Genomic DNA, 18658 nt, shown 5'->3' on the forward strand with positions numbered 1-18658 from the left:
CAAATATCTATCAATAGAGAATGGGTACAATAAACTCTGACACATCCACACAATGGAGGACTGTGAATTGTAAAAAGGAAGGCAGAATATTTCTTTATATAACTGTGGAGTGATCTCCAGGATATATTGTTACATGAAAAAAGAAAGGGGGATAAAGTGGTATGTATTGTGTGACACCATTTCTTTCAGAAAGGGGTGTGTGTGTGTGTGTGTGTGTGTGTGTGTGTGTGTGTATTTGTTTATATATTTTTAAATGGAAGGACTGCACCACGACATTTTGAAAACTAGTTACCTATCAGCAGGATTCCTTTGTGTTCCAGTCAGGAACAGGGAACAGTATGGAGGGGTCGGAACAGAAGCTAGACTTCTCCAAATACACTTTGTTTTGTGTATCTGACTTTGGAACCATATCAAAATTATAAAATAAAATGAAGGAAGAAAATTCCCAAAAATCTAAAAACAAAATGAAACAAATGATCTTATCTCTCCAGTTGGTGGCATTACCCCACATAAAGGAATTACTTCGTGGGACTTTAACATAGTAATTTGTCTGAATAGTCTTAGTAGAATATATCCTAAGGACAAAAACACAGGCAAAGAAATTTTAAACTGTTTTCAGCAATCCTGTTGTTTGTATTAATACTAATATTTGTTTTCTAAAACTATTGTATGTAATAGGACAAAGTAGGGATCCACAAACTACAGCCCAGAGGCCGATGCAGACTCATGCCTGTTTTTGTAAATAAAGTTTTACTGAAACACAGTCACTCTTACTTCTTACATATGGTCAATGGCGATTTTCAGGCTGCAGTGTTGGAGTTAAGCAGTTATGACAGAGATATGTCCTGCAAAGCCTAATGTATTTGCTGTTCAGCCCTTTCCAGAAAAAGTTTGCCTAAAATAATGGACTAAGGCAATGATCATCAATGGCCACTAACATCACAAAAAGAGAGACAAACAGAAACCATGTGCCTCATGATGGAAGTACCTGAGCATTACATACTCAGGCCTCCAGATCTGAAGACTGGTACTTGTACAGGAGACAGAGGAACATGCTGGGAGTACAGTCCCCAAAAACCAGAAGATGAGAAGGTCTGTAGGGTAAATGACCTGATTTCTATAATAAACAAATTGCAAGGGGAAAAAAAGGAGGGCAGAGAAGAAACCTATGGATCAAAAAACCCCCAAAAACTTAAGTGACACATGGACCAAATGTAATATGTAGACCTTATTTGGAACCTGATTAAACAAATCAACTGTTGAAAAATATCAAACCCTTATGAGACATTCAAGGAAACCTGAAAACCGACTTGATTCTTGATTGATTATATTAAGGCATCATTCATTGACTTAGAAGTGATATGGTATCATCTTATGATTTTTAGACAGAGTCTATCTTTTAAGGAGAGGCCTTGAAATATGTATGAATGAAATAATATGACGTTTGGATTTGTCTCCAAAGTAACCAGGGGGAACAGCAGAGTGGGTGAGGAATGAATGAAACCAGACAGGTCATGTGTTGGAAACTGTTAATGCTGGATGGTGGTTATAAGAGGTTCTATTCTCTTTACTTTTGCATATATTTGAATTTTCATTATAAAGAGTTTTATTGGGACTTCCCTGGTGGTCCAGTGGTTAAGACTCCATACCTCCATTGCAGGGGGCCCGGGTTCAATCGCTGGTCGGAGAACTAAGAGCCCTCAAGCTGCGCGGCCAAAAAACAAAACAAAACCAAAAAAGACCAGCTTTGCCCAAATATTTCCTGATACTTAATTTTCAAAAATTTCCACCAGCTTTTTTTTTTTTTTTTTTTTCGGCACGCGGGCCTCTCACTGTTGTGGTCTCTCCCGTTGCGGAGCACAGGCTCCGGACGCGCAGGCTCAGCGGCCATGGCTCACGGTTCCAGCCACTCCGCGGCATGTGGGATCTTCCCGGACCGGGGCACGAACCTGTGTCCCCTGCATCGGCAGGCGGACTCTCAACCACTGCGCCACCAGGGAAGCCCTCCATCAGCTTTTAATTAAGAAATTTCAAACATACAGAATAGTTGAAAGAACAGTAAAGTGATTACACATATACTCTCCAACTAGATTCAACAACTGATAACATTTTGCTATTTTTGCTTCATCTCTGTGTATGTGTATATATATTTTCCCCTCCCCTGGGCCATAAAAATGTAAATTGCAGACACTTCATTCCCCAATACTTCACTCATCTCCTAAGGTAAAGACATTTGCCTACCCAACCACACGAGTGCCATCATACCTTAGAAAATGAGCAGTAATTCTTTAATGTCATTTTAATATATGGTCCATATTAACTTTCTGCAGTTAACCCGAGTGCCCTTTATAGTCTTTCTTTTTTGAACCAGATCCTGCCTAGATTCCAACTGCATTGGTTTGTTATGTCTCTTATGTCTAGAACATTTTCCCCCGCCTCTTTTTTCCCCCTACAGCACTGACTCTTGGAAGAGTTCAAGCATCTGGTCTATTTTAGTGAATGTAGCACATGCACTTGAAAAAAAATGTTTGTGGAACTGTATGTTTATCTTTTAAAATCTTTCAGTTTTTGCTTTCTGTACCTTTAGGCTTTGTAATTACGTACATATGCATTGCAACAGTTATGTCTTTCTGTTTAGTTTATAGATCCCTGTATCATCATATGAAATGTCCCTCTTTTTGTTTGGGAATACTCTGTCTTTATGTCTATTTTAACTGATATTAACGGTCATTCTAGCCTTCTTATGCTTCCTCTTTGTATGGTACATCTTTTTCTACCACTTTATTTTTAAGTCTAACTGTGCCTTAGTATTTAAGGTGTAGCTCTTGTAAAACAGCATATAGTTGGTTTTTGCCTTTTTTACCCATTCTGATAATCTCTGCCTTTTAATTGGAGTGTTAAGTATATTTAATGTAATTATTGCCTTTCACAAATAGTATTTGAGTCTCACAGAAAACTCAGGAGACTATTGGTTTTTCTCAGGTTAATGTACCATTCATAAGCCTAGGTAACTAAATTTGCCTCTCTCTAATTTACCAACCTAGTCCAGACTAAGGGCCACATACAAACTTAGACACTATCCTCAGGGATACACCGACCAATACACAGTTAATACATTCACAGTGGTTCCAAATTCAAGAGTTCAAAAGGATATACAGTGAAACTTTCCTGTCCATCCTTGTCTCCAACTTAACGTTCTCCTTGAAGGCAAATGGTAGTATCAGTTTCTTGTGTTTGTTCCCGAGATATTGTATGTATATAAAAATATGAATGTGTATATATGTATCTTTCTCCTCCACCCATTTAAATGTAAACAGTAGTATTTCTTTCAAACTCTGTTTTATACCTTGTCTCCCCACCACCCCCCTCGAACTTTCTAAATTATCAGCAAACTATTTAGACTTTTTCTGATACAACTAGATGAATGTGAAGTTCATGATCAAAAGGCTACACTTCCTTTGAAATCCACCATTTAATGAGTATTGCAATGATAGTCAGTGGTAACAAAGATGAGTAAGGCATAGTCTGTGCTCTCAAAGAGCTCAATTGTTGCTTAATTAGGGATACCACTCTCATCTCACCTCCAAAGGACCCCAAAGTAATTTGAATGTTCCTAAGTCATCAAGCCTTCTGGGATTACCCTTTCCTTTTTTAGCCAAATAATATCCTTTTAGAAGCCATCCTACTAAAAAAAAAATGCTTACTTACTATGTGCCAGGCACTATTATAAGCATGCTACATATATTAATCCTCACAGTGATCCTATGACTTGGGTATTACTACTATTGCCATTTTACAGAGGTGGAAACAGGCACAGAGAGGTTAAGGGACTCCCCAGGGTCACACAGCTAGAAGTGTGGGAGTCTGGATTTGAACCCATGCAGTATGGCCCCTGAGCCTGTACACTGTCACTATCTTATGCTGCCTTGATGTTAATCTGTTGAAATAGAACCTAAAACTATGAAAAATGTATTAAAACATTTTCAAATTTTGTTTCCTTAATTTCTTGTTTATCCTGTGTGCATGCGTGTGTGTGTGTGTGTTAACAAATGAACAGATACATATGTACATACAGATGTATATTTTCTTACTCTCTTTTCTTTCTACATTATGTGTAGGATACTAGAGACACTCTTTCGCAATTTGCTTTTCTCACTTAACTATGTACCCTGGAAATCACTCCTTACCCGTTCATAGAGATGTTCCTCATTCATTTTTACAGTTGCCTAATACTCCATTGTGTGAATGGACCATACATAGTTTATTCAACAAACACTCTCCTATTTATGGGCACTTAAGTTATTTCCAATATTTCAAAGTCATAAACAATACTGCAATAAATATCCTTGTGCTGACGTACTTTTGGTGTTTTCAAGGTTGATTCCTAGAAGTGGGATTGCTGGGTCAAAATAAATACAGATATTTTTTGCTGGATGCTGTACAATTTTTCTCCACAAGGTTTGCGCCAATGTATATTCCCACCAGCAGTGTATGAGGGTGCCTGCTGGCCCACAGCCTCACCAACAGAATATATTGACAAACTTTAAAGTTTTTGCCGATCAGAGAGTTGAAAAATGGCATATTTTGCAACGTTGTGCAAAAAGCAACACTGGGAGGATAAACCAGAAACGCACGAGATTTGTAAGTGGGAATGGAGTGGAAAAGATGAGTGTGCGGTAGAGTGGAGGAGATGGAGGGGGTGATTCTCTGAGTCCACCTTCTGTACGCTTTTTGTATAGTTTTAACTCTAGAATCACGTAACATACTCACATGGGGAAAGGGATATTTAAAGAAAAGAACCCACATGACTTTTGAACACAGTAGTATGAGTATATACCCAGGCTAAAGGCAAAAAGAACCAGAAACAAATATTGAATTCTAGTTAGATTTGTTTCGATAATGATATGAGTTAGCAATTCTGAAATTACTTTCAGAATTTGCTAAGTAAATATATACTCTGTGTATGTACTATATATAATACATTTTATATAAAATTATATATGTACATATAATATATAATCAAAATTATATATGTATATATATGGAGATATGTATATGGAGATGTACATATTTGTATATCCCTCTGTCACGGAAGGGAGATACAACTGTGGAAAAGGAAAAAGAAAAGAATAGAACGAACCTTATGGTACTGGATTGGAATTTGAGGTATTAAAATATTAAAAGAAGCTGTAAGGAAAGCATCACAGCTACAAAATGCAAACAAATCCTAAAGAACCGGACAAATTTACCAATAATGGTTCATTTACTTTTCAATTACTTTTTGCTTCTACATAGTGAAAAGCATTTGTATTTCACAGTAAGTTCTGTTTTCATCTTTTCATAGACTGAAGTGTCAGTAGATTGTTTCTAAAAGCAAAAGAAGTGGAGAAGGGCATGACTCTCACCCTTGCCAGCTTTGCTCAGTGGGGTCACAGTTGTCCAGGTAATTGAAGCGAATGATATCAGTTGGATGTTTGTCAGAGGATCGCCAGGGTGGGAGTTCTTTCTCCCCTGGGTGGTTCTTCTTTCTCAAAGAGGAAGAGGACCGGAAAGCTGATGAAGGGGATGGCTTTTCCTCTGGAGAACTGCTTGTAACTGGTTGAACATCAGCGATCACAAACCCATCTTTTGGAGGTGTCTAGAAGAAGAAAATTAATTATTTCTGTTCCCAAAATACTATAATAATAACAGAAGTAAAACAAAGAACATCATCATCACCGTGATGGCAATGATAATGGTGACGATGATTATAGCAGCCACCAACCCAGGACTACTTGCTATGTGCCAGGCACTGTCTCAGAAGTGTTCATGCGTTACTTTATTTAACCTTCACAATAACTCTAAAAGGTAATTGTAACGACTCCCATTTTACAGAACAGGAAACTGAAATAGGATAAACTAATTAATTTGCTCACTACTACTACGTAAGTATTGACCCGGGGTCAGAATTTGAATCCAGGACTATCCTGCTTCAAGTCCACACACTGAACCTCTCTATCCTGAACTGTCCCCTCTCCTACAATATCATTGTACAGTTTTCCACAACTGCAGTTAATTTATTCATAAAAATATACACATTCTAAAAAAAGTACCCCAGCCCTAAGTATACCTAAAACAGAGACAATTTCGATTATGTAGGGGTAGACTTCATAGATTTTTTCAGTTATCAAAACTTCAGCCATTCGCAAAGAATACTTCTGTTTTTTTTTTTTTTTTTTTGCGGTACACGAGTCCTCACTGTTGTGGCCTCTCCCGTCGCTCCGCGGCATGTGGGATCTTCCCGGACCGGGGCACGAACCCGTGTCCCCTGCCTCGGCAGGAGGACTCTCAACCACTGCGCCACCAGGGAAGCCCTGAATACTTCTGCTTTAATTGCCCCAAATGAAAATCTATTTTTTGTGTATAAAATTCATAAGGTTTTTATGTGGTTGTAGCCTAAGGGAAGTGGTAGTGGTATGCTGAGAAGCCATTAAAGGTTTAATTTTTGTTCTTTAAGAGATTAGGGAAGCTTTGCTCAGTAAATTGGTTTGCTTGACTTGTTTGTGAAAATTAAAAAATTCCCCAGTCTCTCCAAGCAGAGTCGGTTAATTTCTTATCCTTGTTTCAACTGTTCTTTGTATATATTTCTACTACCAGATAGCACTTAGTATTCAACGTTGTAATTATTTGCTTGTCTGTGTCCTGGGCCACTAGACTAGGCTTCCAGAAAGCAGGGTTAAGACCATTGTACTCTTAGCACCTAGCACATAACAGTATTTAATAAATATTTACTCATTTAGTGAGTGATTGCAATTAATAGAGTAAGAAGACATTTTACATTTATATAACTGATAGCTCATTACTGGTTTAGTATTCAATATTTTGTGCAGATCTCATTTTAAATGGACATTCAGGGAATTCCCTGGTGGTCCAGTGGTTAGGACTCTGTGCTTTCACTGCCTAGGGCTCGGGTTCGATTCCTGGTCAGGCAACTAAAATCCCAAGCCACACAGACACGCAGACAAAAAAATGAAATTAAAAAAGTAAATAAAATGGACGTTCATTTCATTTCTCTGAGTTCATATTGAATGAAATCTGTCTGTTTTTGCTGGAAGAGGTCTTGTTTAACACCATTGGGAATAAATAATACATGATAATAAAAAGCAATTTCAGGGAAGAAAATTTAGGCGTGCATGCTACTAACTATATATAAATAAGCGTCATTAATTCTGAAAAGTACACAATATTTGACCCATTAACAGAATAGGTAATAAAGAAAAACTGATGACTTTTCTGTTAAGTAAACAAAAATCTTATTCCCTTTACCCAAAGTCTTTTTGAGAATTTTTAAAATCGTGAATGTTGAAAAAATTTTGAATGCTTTTGTTTGCATATATTGAAATGACCATACATCTTTTCTCTTTTATTATGTGAATTACATGGATTGATTTTTGAATATTATGCCAAATTTATTCTCCTTGGATACATCCCACTTGGTCATCATTTATTATTCTTTTTTTATATATTACTGGATTTAATTTGCCAATATTTTTAAAGGATTTTTATGTCTGTGTTCATGAGGGGTATTGGTCTGTGGTTTTGTTTTGTTTTCTTTTAAAGTCTTTATCTAGTTTTGGTATAAAGGTTATGAGTTGGGCAGTGTTCCTTCTTCCTCTATTTTCTGAAAGAGTTTATGTAGAATTGGTATTAAAATTGGTATATTAAAAAGTACTACCTACAGAAATTTAATACTAAGCAAAGATGTGGCAATTTTCTTGCATCAGAACTATTCATTATTTTAAAATATAGTTATGCATAAATATTTTATGGAGAAAGAGTTATTGCTGAAGATGAAGCATTAAAGTCAGTGTTGTATATAATACTCAAAACCTTTTTTCATTCTACAAGTTGGTTAATCACTTTTCTCTCCTCTGCCTCAGACCAGCTCATGCTTCAGCCATTGAATGCCATTTCCTGCCTACAATTGAGAGCGAGAGTCAAGAAAAGCCTCACGGGGACTTCCCTGGTGGCGCAGTGGTTAAGAATCCGCCTGCCAATGCATGGGACACGGGTTTGAGCCCTGGTCCGGGAAGATCCCACATGCCGCAGAGCAACTAAGTCTGTGTGTCACAACTACTGAGCCTGCGCTCTAGAGTCCGCGAGCCACAACTACTGAGCCTTCATGTCTAGAGCCCGTGCTCCCCAGCGAGAAGCCACTGCAATGAGAAGTTCATGCACGGCAACGAAGAGTAGCCCCCGCTCGTGGCAACTAGAGAAAGCCTGCGTGTAGCAACGAAGACCCAACGCAGGCAAAAGTAAAAATAAATTTTTTTTTAAAAAAAAGAAAGAAAAGTGTTTTGATAAAAAGTCATAGCTATTGTAATTTTTTAAATAACTTGTCTACCAGTTCAGTTTAAAAATTTCTTTTTTTGGCTTCCCTGGTGGCGCAGTGGTTGGGAGTCCCCCTGCTGATGCAGGGGACGCGGGTTCAGGACCCGGTCCGGGAGGATCCCGCATGCCGCAGAGCGGCTGGGCCCGTGGGCCATGGCCGCTGGGCCTGCGCGTCCGGAGCCTGTGCTCCGCAACGGGAGAGGCCACAACAGTGAGAGGCCCGCGTACTGCCAAAAAAAAAACAAACAAAAAAAATTGCTTTTTTAAAGAAATCTTCATGGAGCACACCAATTATTGAACTCAGAAAGACTAGTTTTATCATTGCGATTATAACAATATTAATTATGCATAGTTTATTACTCTATTAAATGTAGATGGATTCTTCTTCGAGCAAACAATAGAACGAAACCTAAATGAGCACTCTAAATAGCTCAGGAGCTGACTCTTCATATCTCAAACGGATTCTTCAATTTGAAAAGGATTCACTGCAGCTTTTTTACAGAAAACCCCTGTGGTTTAAAAAATGATTAAAAAATTTTAATTTACACATAATTTTTCAGGAACTCATCTACTGTACAAAACTGCATAACTCCGTAAGTATATATTAGATCATGCCATAAAGAAAAAGCTCATAAAAATTTCCCATAAGTTACCTAATTAACGGTGACTCCAAGAATGAACATAAACATTGGTTATAATGCGTGCAAAACCACTAGAAAATATTATGCTCAGATTATTTACTTTTTAGGATTATATGTACATGCTTTACATTGCTAGTTTCTAGGGTAAAAAGAACTTTAACATGCCCATATGCCCTTCCCTAATTACTAATTTATTGCAAAACTCTTCTTTATAAATGATACAAAAATAAACTTCAGCTCGTCTGGTAGAATCATAGACAATTTGAATCAGTTACGTAAAGTGTGATGACCCATAGGTAATAAGGACAGCACACTCCCCCAGAATCCCAGTGTCAGAACTCTGTGGTATAGGCGCCAGAGACACAGAAATCCAGGAATCTGAAGAGCGAGGAGCTCCCAGTCCTAACCTGGGTGGAACTGTGGTTTGGCAGTGTCAGGTGACAGTTCTCAACTCACATGGATACCTTGAAAAGCGCCATCAAGTTCTCAGAAAAGGAGAATTTTAAAGTCACATCGATAGTATATTTCCTTTGAGTCAACTGCCTTCCCCAACGTCCAGATTGATCATTTAGTCTTAGTTCTAGCATTCCTACATAGTGGATGTTTGTAATTTTGTTGCTTCTTTCCCCAAATTTACCTTGGGCTTGGTAACATGGAGTTCTTTCACCATTTGAATATAGTGTTTCTTCCATATACCCTGCTCAAAGGGAGTTGGAGAGAAATTGATGTACCAGTTAAACCGTAAACATTTGAGCATCCAGAGCTGATCCAGTTCCGTTAAGTTCTTCCAATGCCAGCTCACCTGGAAAAACAACAAAAATTAAAGAAAAAAAAAAAAACTATTCAGTGTACATGCTCACTTTCTCTAGGTTTTGAGCTGTCCCTTTCCACCAAATCACAGCTTAGTTACCTACTGCCTAAAGTGCTGCCTAGCCAGGCAGAAGGATTTTTTTAATGTTAATTCAGACTTAGAATCAGAGTCAACTAATGTTTATTGAGCACCTATTAACCATTCTCATAGCAACTTAAGGAGGGAAGTATAATTATTATTCTCATATTGCAAATGAGGAAACTGAGGCTCAGATAGACTTTGGAACTTCCTAAAGGTTCCTGAAGGTCTCCATATGAAAGTTACAGAGACTCCGGTTGGCACATTGCTTATTCTTTTCATGATATGCTTCCTTTTTTTCCCTCCATTCTTATGATTTAACTAAATATAAACTTTATAAAGGGAACACCATTGCTAATACTATATTGGAGTGTCCTAAATAGCCTTTAAGTTTCAATAGAGCATTAAGTATTTGTTCTATACATTCCATTTCCATAGCTTTAGTGTCAATCCTACACATCCAGCAAATAGTGGAGGTGACCCTATTATGTGTAGTAGCACTTACAATAATTTACTCCAGGTATTGAGTTAGAAACTAGAGTCGAATCCATATATAAAGTTGAGACCAGGCATTCTATGTCTCTTATCAAGAGTTGCAAAGATGACAGCTAACCTTCAAACTCAAATTTCATCCTTGGAAAACTGGCCTATTTTTCAAGATTAACTATATAATGAATAATGTTTGAGTGCCCCCCAAATAAGCAAAACACTCTATAATGGAACTTGCTACCCATCCATCCATTTATCTATCCCTCTCTTCCTCCCTCCTTCCGTCCTATTATGTCTAGGATTGTTTTACGCGCTGAAGATGAGACGTGCAGAAGAGAGGCATGCCGGAGAGGGCACAATTAGAAGTAATGACAGGTTCAGGAGCTGGAAGAAGGAAAAAGCTTAGAGGATCTGATAGAGCCCTGAGGGCAGAAACAGAAATCACATCTACTTTGTTCAACCAGACATGAAACTACACAGACCTTAATCTCCGTATGGTTAGTTAACTCAATTCAATCGAGAGGTGAGGTTTGGGAAGGAGGGGATGGGGAGAAAAGTTGCTCAATTCTCACTCTTTTCCTCTGAAAAGAGGAACCTTAGATCTGGTTTAGACCTGGGTATTTAAGTTGGGGGTCCCCCCACCGGGGTAAATAAAGTTTTCTTTTCGTTGTTTTTTGTTTTTTAAACTAAACAGGAATGAGGAGAAGGGTAGGTAAGAACTTTCAAAACTATAAGACAGACACTTCCCTGGTGGCGCAGTGGTTAAGAATCCTCCTGCCAATGCAGGGGACACAGGTTTGATCCCTGGTCCGGGAAGATCCCACATGCCAGGAGCAACGAAGCCCGTGCGCCACAACTACTGAGCCCATGTGCCACAACTACTGAAGTCTGCGCGCCTAGAGCCTGTGCTCTGCAACAAGAGAAGCCACTGCAATGGGAAGCCCGCGCACCGCAATGAAGAGTAGACCCCGCTCACTGCAACTATAAAAAGCCCGCGCACAGCAATGAAGACCCAATGCAGCCAAAAAAAAGACAAAGTTAACAAAACAAAACAAAAAACTATAAAGCATCCCCCACCATATTTTTAAACAACTCAAAGCTCATTTTGGTGCAATGACTTTACTGTTTACTTTAAATCTAGCTGAAGAACAACTGCTTCACAGTCAATTCTGGGAATAAAATACGATGCTGAAATCTTGCAAGACTGACATATGGTGCACATAGATGAGAGGATTAGTTAATTTAAAATAACATCTCCCTGGAATGATAACATTCTCATTGTGAAACACTTGGAAAATTCTGAGAAGCTTGAAGAAAAACAATACCCATAACCCCATCAATCAGAGATGACCATTATTAACAACTTGGTAGAGTTCTTTTCCTTGCCATCTGTTTCCTAGGCATATACGAAACAAAACTGGGAAACTCTGTATACAATTTAAAATCATGCTTTCTTCATTTTACACATAATAAGCATCTCTGTTCTTCCAAAACATGTTTTCTAATAGCTGCATAGTAATTCATCATATGACTGTATGATACTCTCTTATTATTGGGCATTTAAAATGCTATGTTGGGGACTTCCCTGGTGGCGCAGTTGTTAAGAATCTGCCTGCCAATGCAAGGGACACGGGTTCAAGCCCTGGTCCGGGAAGATCCCACATGCTGCGGAGCAACAAAGCCTGTGTGCCACAACTACTGAGCCTGCGCTCTAGAGCCTGCGAGCCACAACTACTGAAGTCCACATGCCTAGAGCCAGTGCTCTGCAACAAAGAGAAGCCACTGCAATGAGAAGCCCATGCACCGCAACGAAGAGTAGCCCCTGCTCGCTGCAACTAGAGAAAGCCCGGGCGTAGCAACGAAGACCCAACATAGCCAAAAATAAATAAGTAAATAAATGTATTTTTTTAAATGCTATGATTTTTTTTTTCTTTTTCTTTTTAAATATTTATTTATTTATTTTCTTATTTGGTTGTGCCGGGTCTTAGTTGCGGCAGGTGGGCTCCTTAGTTGTGGCATGCATGTGGGATCTAGTTAGTTGCCTGACCGGGATCGAACCTGGGCCCCCTGCATTGGGAGCACAGAGTCTTAACCACTGCACCACCAGGGAAGTCCCGCTATGCTTTTTTTTTTTTTTTTTTTGCGGTACACGGGCCTCTCAACTCTTGTGGCCTCTCCCGTTGCAGAGCACAGGCTCCGTACGCGCAGGCTCAGCAGCCATGGCTCACAGGCCCAGCCACTCCGCGGCATGTGGGATCTTCCCGGACCGGGGCACGAACCCATGTCCCCTGCAATGGGCAGGCGGACTCTCAACCACTGAGCCACCAGAGAAGCCCCCGCTATGCTTTTTAAAAAAATTGTTTCATTTTTGGAATAAGTAATATGTGTACATTAATACTAAATTCAAAGATACCAAGGGGCACACGGTAAAAAAGAAGTCTCTCTCATCCCTATCATCTAGCCACTCACTTCCCTCCCTGGATGTAACCATTGTTACCAGCTTCTTGTGTGTCATTCCAGAATATTAACAGATATGGATGTACTCTTTTTTTTTCTTTCCAAAATGGTAGGACAACTCTGCACTTTGGCTTTTTTCACTGATGATATATTGTGGAGATGGTTGCAACCGGTCCCCTATTAGCAGACACTCCCATTGTTTCCAACATTTTGCTACTACAAACTATGTTGCAATATTCTTACACAGACATAATTTTTGCATGTGTTGAAGTATGCCCATCAGACAAATTCCAAGAAGTGGAACTGCTGGGGCAAAGGGAATCTTTATTTAAAAATTGAATGCTACAAATTGTTCTCCATCATGGTTGCATCAATTTTTCTACCAACAATATATGAAAGTGCTTGTTTCCCCACACCTCCACCAATATAAAATAGTATCATTAAAAAATATGACTCAACCCATCTGAGTCATGAAAGATGGTATGATAATGAGGCTAAACATTTTACATATTTTAGAAATATCTGCTTTTCTTTCTGTAAACTACTTGTTCACTTCCTTTGCTCATTTTTCTGCTGGGTTGTTTTTTTTTTCTTAATGTAGATTTATAGTAGTTCTTTAAAAAATAAGGAAATTAGCTCTTTGCTGGCCATATGTTTTTCTCCCTGTGTACTTGGGCCCCCCGCAGGGAAAGTGCAGAGTCCTAATCACTGGACCACCAGGGAATTCCCTCCTTTGAGTACTTTAATGGTTTCCTTTAATTTCATATCAATCTTTTATCCTTCTAGAATTTTTTTCCAGATAGCTGCCCAATTGTCTCAACACCATTCACTGAATAATTCATATATCCTACTGCATTCATTTTCTTAATCTTAAAAACTAAAGTTACCATGTTACATGTATGTGAATGCAAAGTAACAGGTAATTTCTGGTCTTACTAGACTATGAAAAGAATCAACAAAATGACTATCAGTCTTATATCTTAAATAATATACTTTAATACACCATGGAATTGCTTGTAAGAAAATAATGGTCAGATCCTTTCCCAACCTCACCCCTGGGAGCACATCTGCCCACTCTGAAGACTTTTAGTCTCATATTCTTTTGTAATTATTGCATGAGCACCTTATTTTAAGCTTTTCTATTTAAGAATGGCCTGCACTCTACAGTTTGGGATTTTACTGTAGTTCTGTGCTGTGCAATATAAGATTATTCTGCTGATGAACCATTACGTACATGTGTATTTGTTTCCCCAGCTAGTTAATACTATTTTGTGGACACTTAGTAGTGTCTTACACTTTTTCCTGCTCTTGAGCACTAAATGCAGAGTCAGACACAAAGGAGATGAGGGTTAATTCAAACTGTACAGACTAATCATACTGAGCATCTCATCTACTTCTTGGTTTTGTGTACGTGCTGTTTTTTTTCCCTCAAGCTTCAGCATTTTGTCTTTACAAGATGCCATACACCGCTTCTTTGTCTTTACCTGTGCACAACGACAAAGGCTTCGGGGATCCAGGAAAGAAAAGATATATAAAGATAACACCCTTGGAAGCTTGGTAGTAAAATCCAGAGCTTCTGCTGGAATTTTTTCCTGAAGCTTTCGACAGCAGAACTTTTGCTGTGACAGGGAGCAGCGTTCTAACAGCCCTGTCAGGATTCTTCTCCTTTGAGAGTCTGTCCATTTGTCAAACTGGGGGAAAAAAAAAAAGGAAAAGAAAATTTAAAAAGCTCCAGGTTTAGTCTGACACCAGAGATGCATTGTAAAAAGAAGAGATAAGAATGGCATAGAAAGTGAGTTTAGTAATTTATTCCTAATGAATAGCATGTATTTCTTTCCCTAGCTAGTAAATTCCACGTTTTACCACTTATCTGCCCTTTCTCATGTTTGCGTGGGTGAGCCCATGCAAGACTGGGGTGTGGACACAGAAGTGCACTTGACCTCAAAACTTGGAGTTACATAAGAACAGTAAGTTGAGAGCTGGCCGTATTCATCAACTGAGAATATATATACTTATAAAATACAGATCTTCCTCAACTTCTGATGGGGTTACGTGCCGATACACTCATCATAAGTTGAAAATATCATAAGTCGAAAATGCATTTAATACACCTAACCTACCAAACATCCTAGCTTAGCCCAGCCTACCTTAAACGTGCTCAGAACACTTCCATGAGCCTACAGTTGGGCAAAATCATCTAACACAAAGCCTACTTTGTAATAAAGTGTTGACTATCTCATGTAATTTATTGAATACTAGACTGAACGTGAAAAACAGAATGGTTGTCTGGGTACAGAAGGTTGTGAGTGTATTCGCTGTGTATCCTCATGATCGCGTGGCTGACTGGGAACTGTGGCTTGCTGGTTGCCCAGCATCATAAAAGAATATCCTACTGCACACAGCTAGCCTGAAACCCCCCCCCCCAAATTTACAATTTTAAATATGGTTTCTGCCGAATGTCTATCATTTTTGCACCATGATAAAGCCGAAAATTCACTAAGTTGCATCACCCTAAGTCGGGACCGTCTGTACAACCTCAAGAGAAGACACTTGGGCAGCCTCTCTCCCCCAACAGTTTCTCTATTAACTCGTTAGTGATTAAAACTCCAGGATGAGAAACGAACCTTTGTGTTCACAATCGGAGATAAGGCGTAGCAAGCAAATATCCCTGAGAAGGGGAATATACAGGGTTAAAGTTCTACTAATATGTAAATGATCGATATGATTGCAAAGGAAAAGGTGATAGGGGGACCTGGGAAAAAAGTACCAGAGATAGGAAGGAGATGCCAAAACCATCTGGGGCATGCCAAACAAGAGCTTTGGTTACGTCACAATTTTCCTCAGAGATAACCCCAAACCAGTCCCAAGATCAGTGACTGATCAGAGGTAAGAACTTGAGGGCTGGCCAAAACCAAAAGAAAGCCTCTTAGGGGAACACCTAGCTGCTGAAGGGGCCATTACCAGGGTCTAAATCTCTCTTCTTTAGGCCGTTAGAGAAGAGAAAACAGGGAAGTTTGGGGCTACTTGTATTTTGTATACTATTGCATTTAACATACAGAGGTTTATTCGTTATTATAAAGTAATCAGAATTTTATAATGAACTTTAGTTGTAATCATAAAATACACAGACCACCTAAAAAGGCATATAAAGTAAAAATGTATTTTTATAAGCCTTATGACAAGTCAACGTCGTTATAATCATAGGATGTATCTATTTAATTAGTAGGAATACTTCTTTTTTTTTTTTTTTTTTTTTTTTTTTTTAGTAGGAATACTTCTTGATTAAAACTATTCACTGTTACAGATCTATTCAGTGACCCATGAATCTCACTTTGGAGACTATAATTCATGCGCAGGGGGTGGGGTTGGGGGGATGGGGAATCCTAAAATGAAAAAAAAACAAACCCCAAAACCTTAACTTACAAATACATGAATAAAATATATTCACGTGTGAGTGTTCCCACATTTCTTCTATGTTTGTTTCTGCACAGTCCATATTTTCAACTCCCATAAAATGAGACTTCTTTCCTTTGGGGTTGGATTATTAGAATGAATATAGAGAAGCTGGGCCAGAATGGCCAGGGCCAGGGGAAGGGTCAGGCCCAAGAAGCTGCTTTGATCTATAAAATAAAGAGCCAATGGGAAGGCATACAGAGATAGAAGAGCTGCAGGGCTTGTAGGGAGTTTGAGGGGTTCAGACTGTAATTGCCTCTGCAGCAGTTATAGAGTGTGAGAGAACTGGGGAATGAAGGAAGCAGATGTGGGAAGTATTGTTATGAGTTTTGAATTGGATCCCCTGTGATTTTTCTTTGAGAGACCAAATGAATATTGGTATTCATTTTTAAAATTACTTTTGGGCAGTGCTATGTGGCTCTGTAGAAACTGAGCTACGTGGGGACCCAGGATGATTATGCTTACAAAATAATTTTTATGGGATATTATTAGCACTGCAAGAAATCAGAAATAACCCCAAATGCCTAACAAGAGTGGATCAGCTCAGCAAACTAATATATCAGCATGATAAGAGAAAGTATGGCATTACGGATGGATGGTGGATTTGGGAATGAGGCCATTTGAGTCTCACTAACAACCTCTTAATTTCTTCATTTACACATTAAGAATAATTATATCTAAATTGCAGGATTGTCATGAGGATTAAATAAAATATGTCTAAAATTCCTAATATGCTGCATGATTCGTAGTCATGGCAGTTAATATTATAAAGTATCACAGTGATGTTAAAAATAATAAGTATGTGGGGTAAATCAATGTAAAAGGAATAGATACGCAAACAATTAAATTACAAAGCATAAAATTACCAGGTTTGTACATTGACAAGGACGGGAAGTACATTTCGAATGACTGAGGTTAGCTCAATTACTTTCCTGGATGCCCACAAAAAGAGAATGAGCTCAGATTGAAGAACAAGTGATTTAGAATGAATATAAAAGAACATTAGGATTATAAAATGCTGAAGAAATCTATAAAAGAAAACATTAAAACATTTTCCTCTAGAGATTAAAAAGATCATTACATTGGTTCCTCATTTATTTCCCTGATTACAACAAAGATAATTTATATTTGGCTTTGATTGGTGTTCTTTGCCTTGAGGGATTTTCCTTTCTAATTGTGTTTATTTAGGCTAAAAGAAAACTCATTTGCATTCCTTGAACTCCCACCAATTGAATGTGGGTAGATGACTCAGAAGAATGCTGAACAGTTGGGGAAAATCCCTTTGGAATTTAAAAGGTGCTAGGAATAATCCAAAAAGTAAATAATCCGTGGAAGAGTTAACTGTACAGGAATTTGGTAATCTCCCAGTATCTCTTTTTTTAATTTTAATTTTTTAACTGAAGCATAGTTGATTTACAATGGTTTAGGTGTATAGCAAAGTGATTGTTTTTTATATCTATATCTATATATAGATATAGATATATAGATAGATTCTTTTTCAGATTCTTTTTCCATTATAGGTTATTACAAGATATTGAATATAGTTCCCTGTGCCTTACAGTAGGTCCTTGTTGTTTACCTATTTTACATATGGTAGTGTGTAGCCATCCCAACATCTCTTGCATCACCTCTCAAGAAAAAAGAGCCATAACATTGTAGCCAGGGATCTAATGTGTGAGACTGGGGAGCAGCTAGGGTCACTTTCCTATCCTGGTAGGTACCTCACTTCACAGTTAGTTCCTTTTTAATGTTATATATTATATGACACTATGCTATATTATATTATGCTATACTATCTTATATCCTATCATATTATATTTTATAATTATTTTTAATGCCTTTTTATAGGGCTTTCTTGACAATAGAATTGTGAAAATCCTATTTTCAGAGTAGTTGTTACAACGATTCTTGCTGCACTTTCAGGAAGTGAGGACAGTGGCTAGAGTGTCAGTGCCACTCATCTTACACTGAATAGCAAGGAAAGTTCCCGGGGAGTGAGGGGCAAGATGAAGACAGAGGCCTGTTATTTTTTGCTTACTGGTTATATTATCTCAATCTGCTTGAGTTTCTGAATCTTATTATCAAACACTTAATTTCACAATAAAAACGTGAATACATTATTGTTTTAAAAGTTTCAGATAGGTACTTGCAGAATTAAACATGAAAATCCTCTTTATTCCTTCCCATCAAATCTCACTCCATTCCCCAGTAATAACCACTGTTTACAGTTTGATGTTCATGCGATTCTATGCATTTACGTATACATACAGTCATCAATAGGGAAGCAGTTGAAACAAGGTCCTATTGTATAGCACAGGGGACCATATTCAATACCCTGTGATAAACCATAATGGAAAAG

General features: G+C 38.2%; 1 protein-coding gene across 6 annotated transcripts in view; it reads right to left on the reverse strand.

Moving 5' to 3' along the window:
• The window catches only part of FBXO16 (F-box protein 16), a 57063-nt gene that overhangs the window by 19673 nt on the left and 18732 nt on the right, over positions 1-18658 (reverse strand). For all 6 annotated transcript variants that reach the window (XR_010945175.1, XM_067745267.1, XM_067745266.1 and 3 more), the window contains exons 4-6: positions 14331-14537; positions 9649-9813; positions 5406-5638 (exon numbers count right to left, since the gene is read on the reverse strand). Coding sequence is in view for 5 of the 6 variants with exons in the window: in XM_067745267.1 (XP_067601368.1) it covers positions 5406-5638; positions 9649-9813; positions 14331-14537 (605 nt within the window). In the remaining variant the exon portion in view is untranslated. The remainder of the gene's footprint in view (positions 1-5405; positions 5639-9648; positions 9814-14330; positions 14538-18658) is intronic.

Source organism: Pseudorca crassidens, chromosome 7, assembly GCF_039906515.1.
Source record: "Pseudorca crassidens isolate mPseCra1 chromosome 7, mPseCra1.hap1, whole genome shotgun sequence".
In the NCBI taxonomy this organism is placed as follows: domain Eukaryota; kingdom Metazoa; phylum Chordata; class Mammalia; order Artiodactyla; family Delphinidae; genus Pseudorca; species Pseudorca crassidens.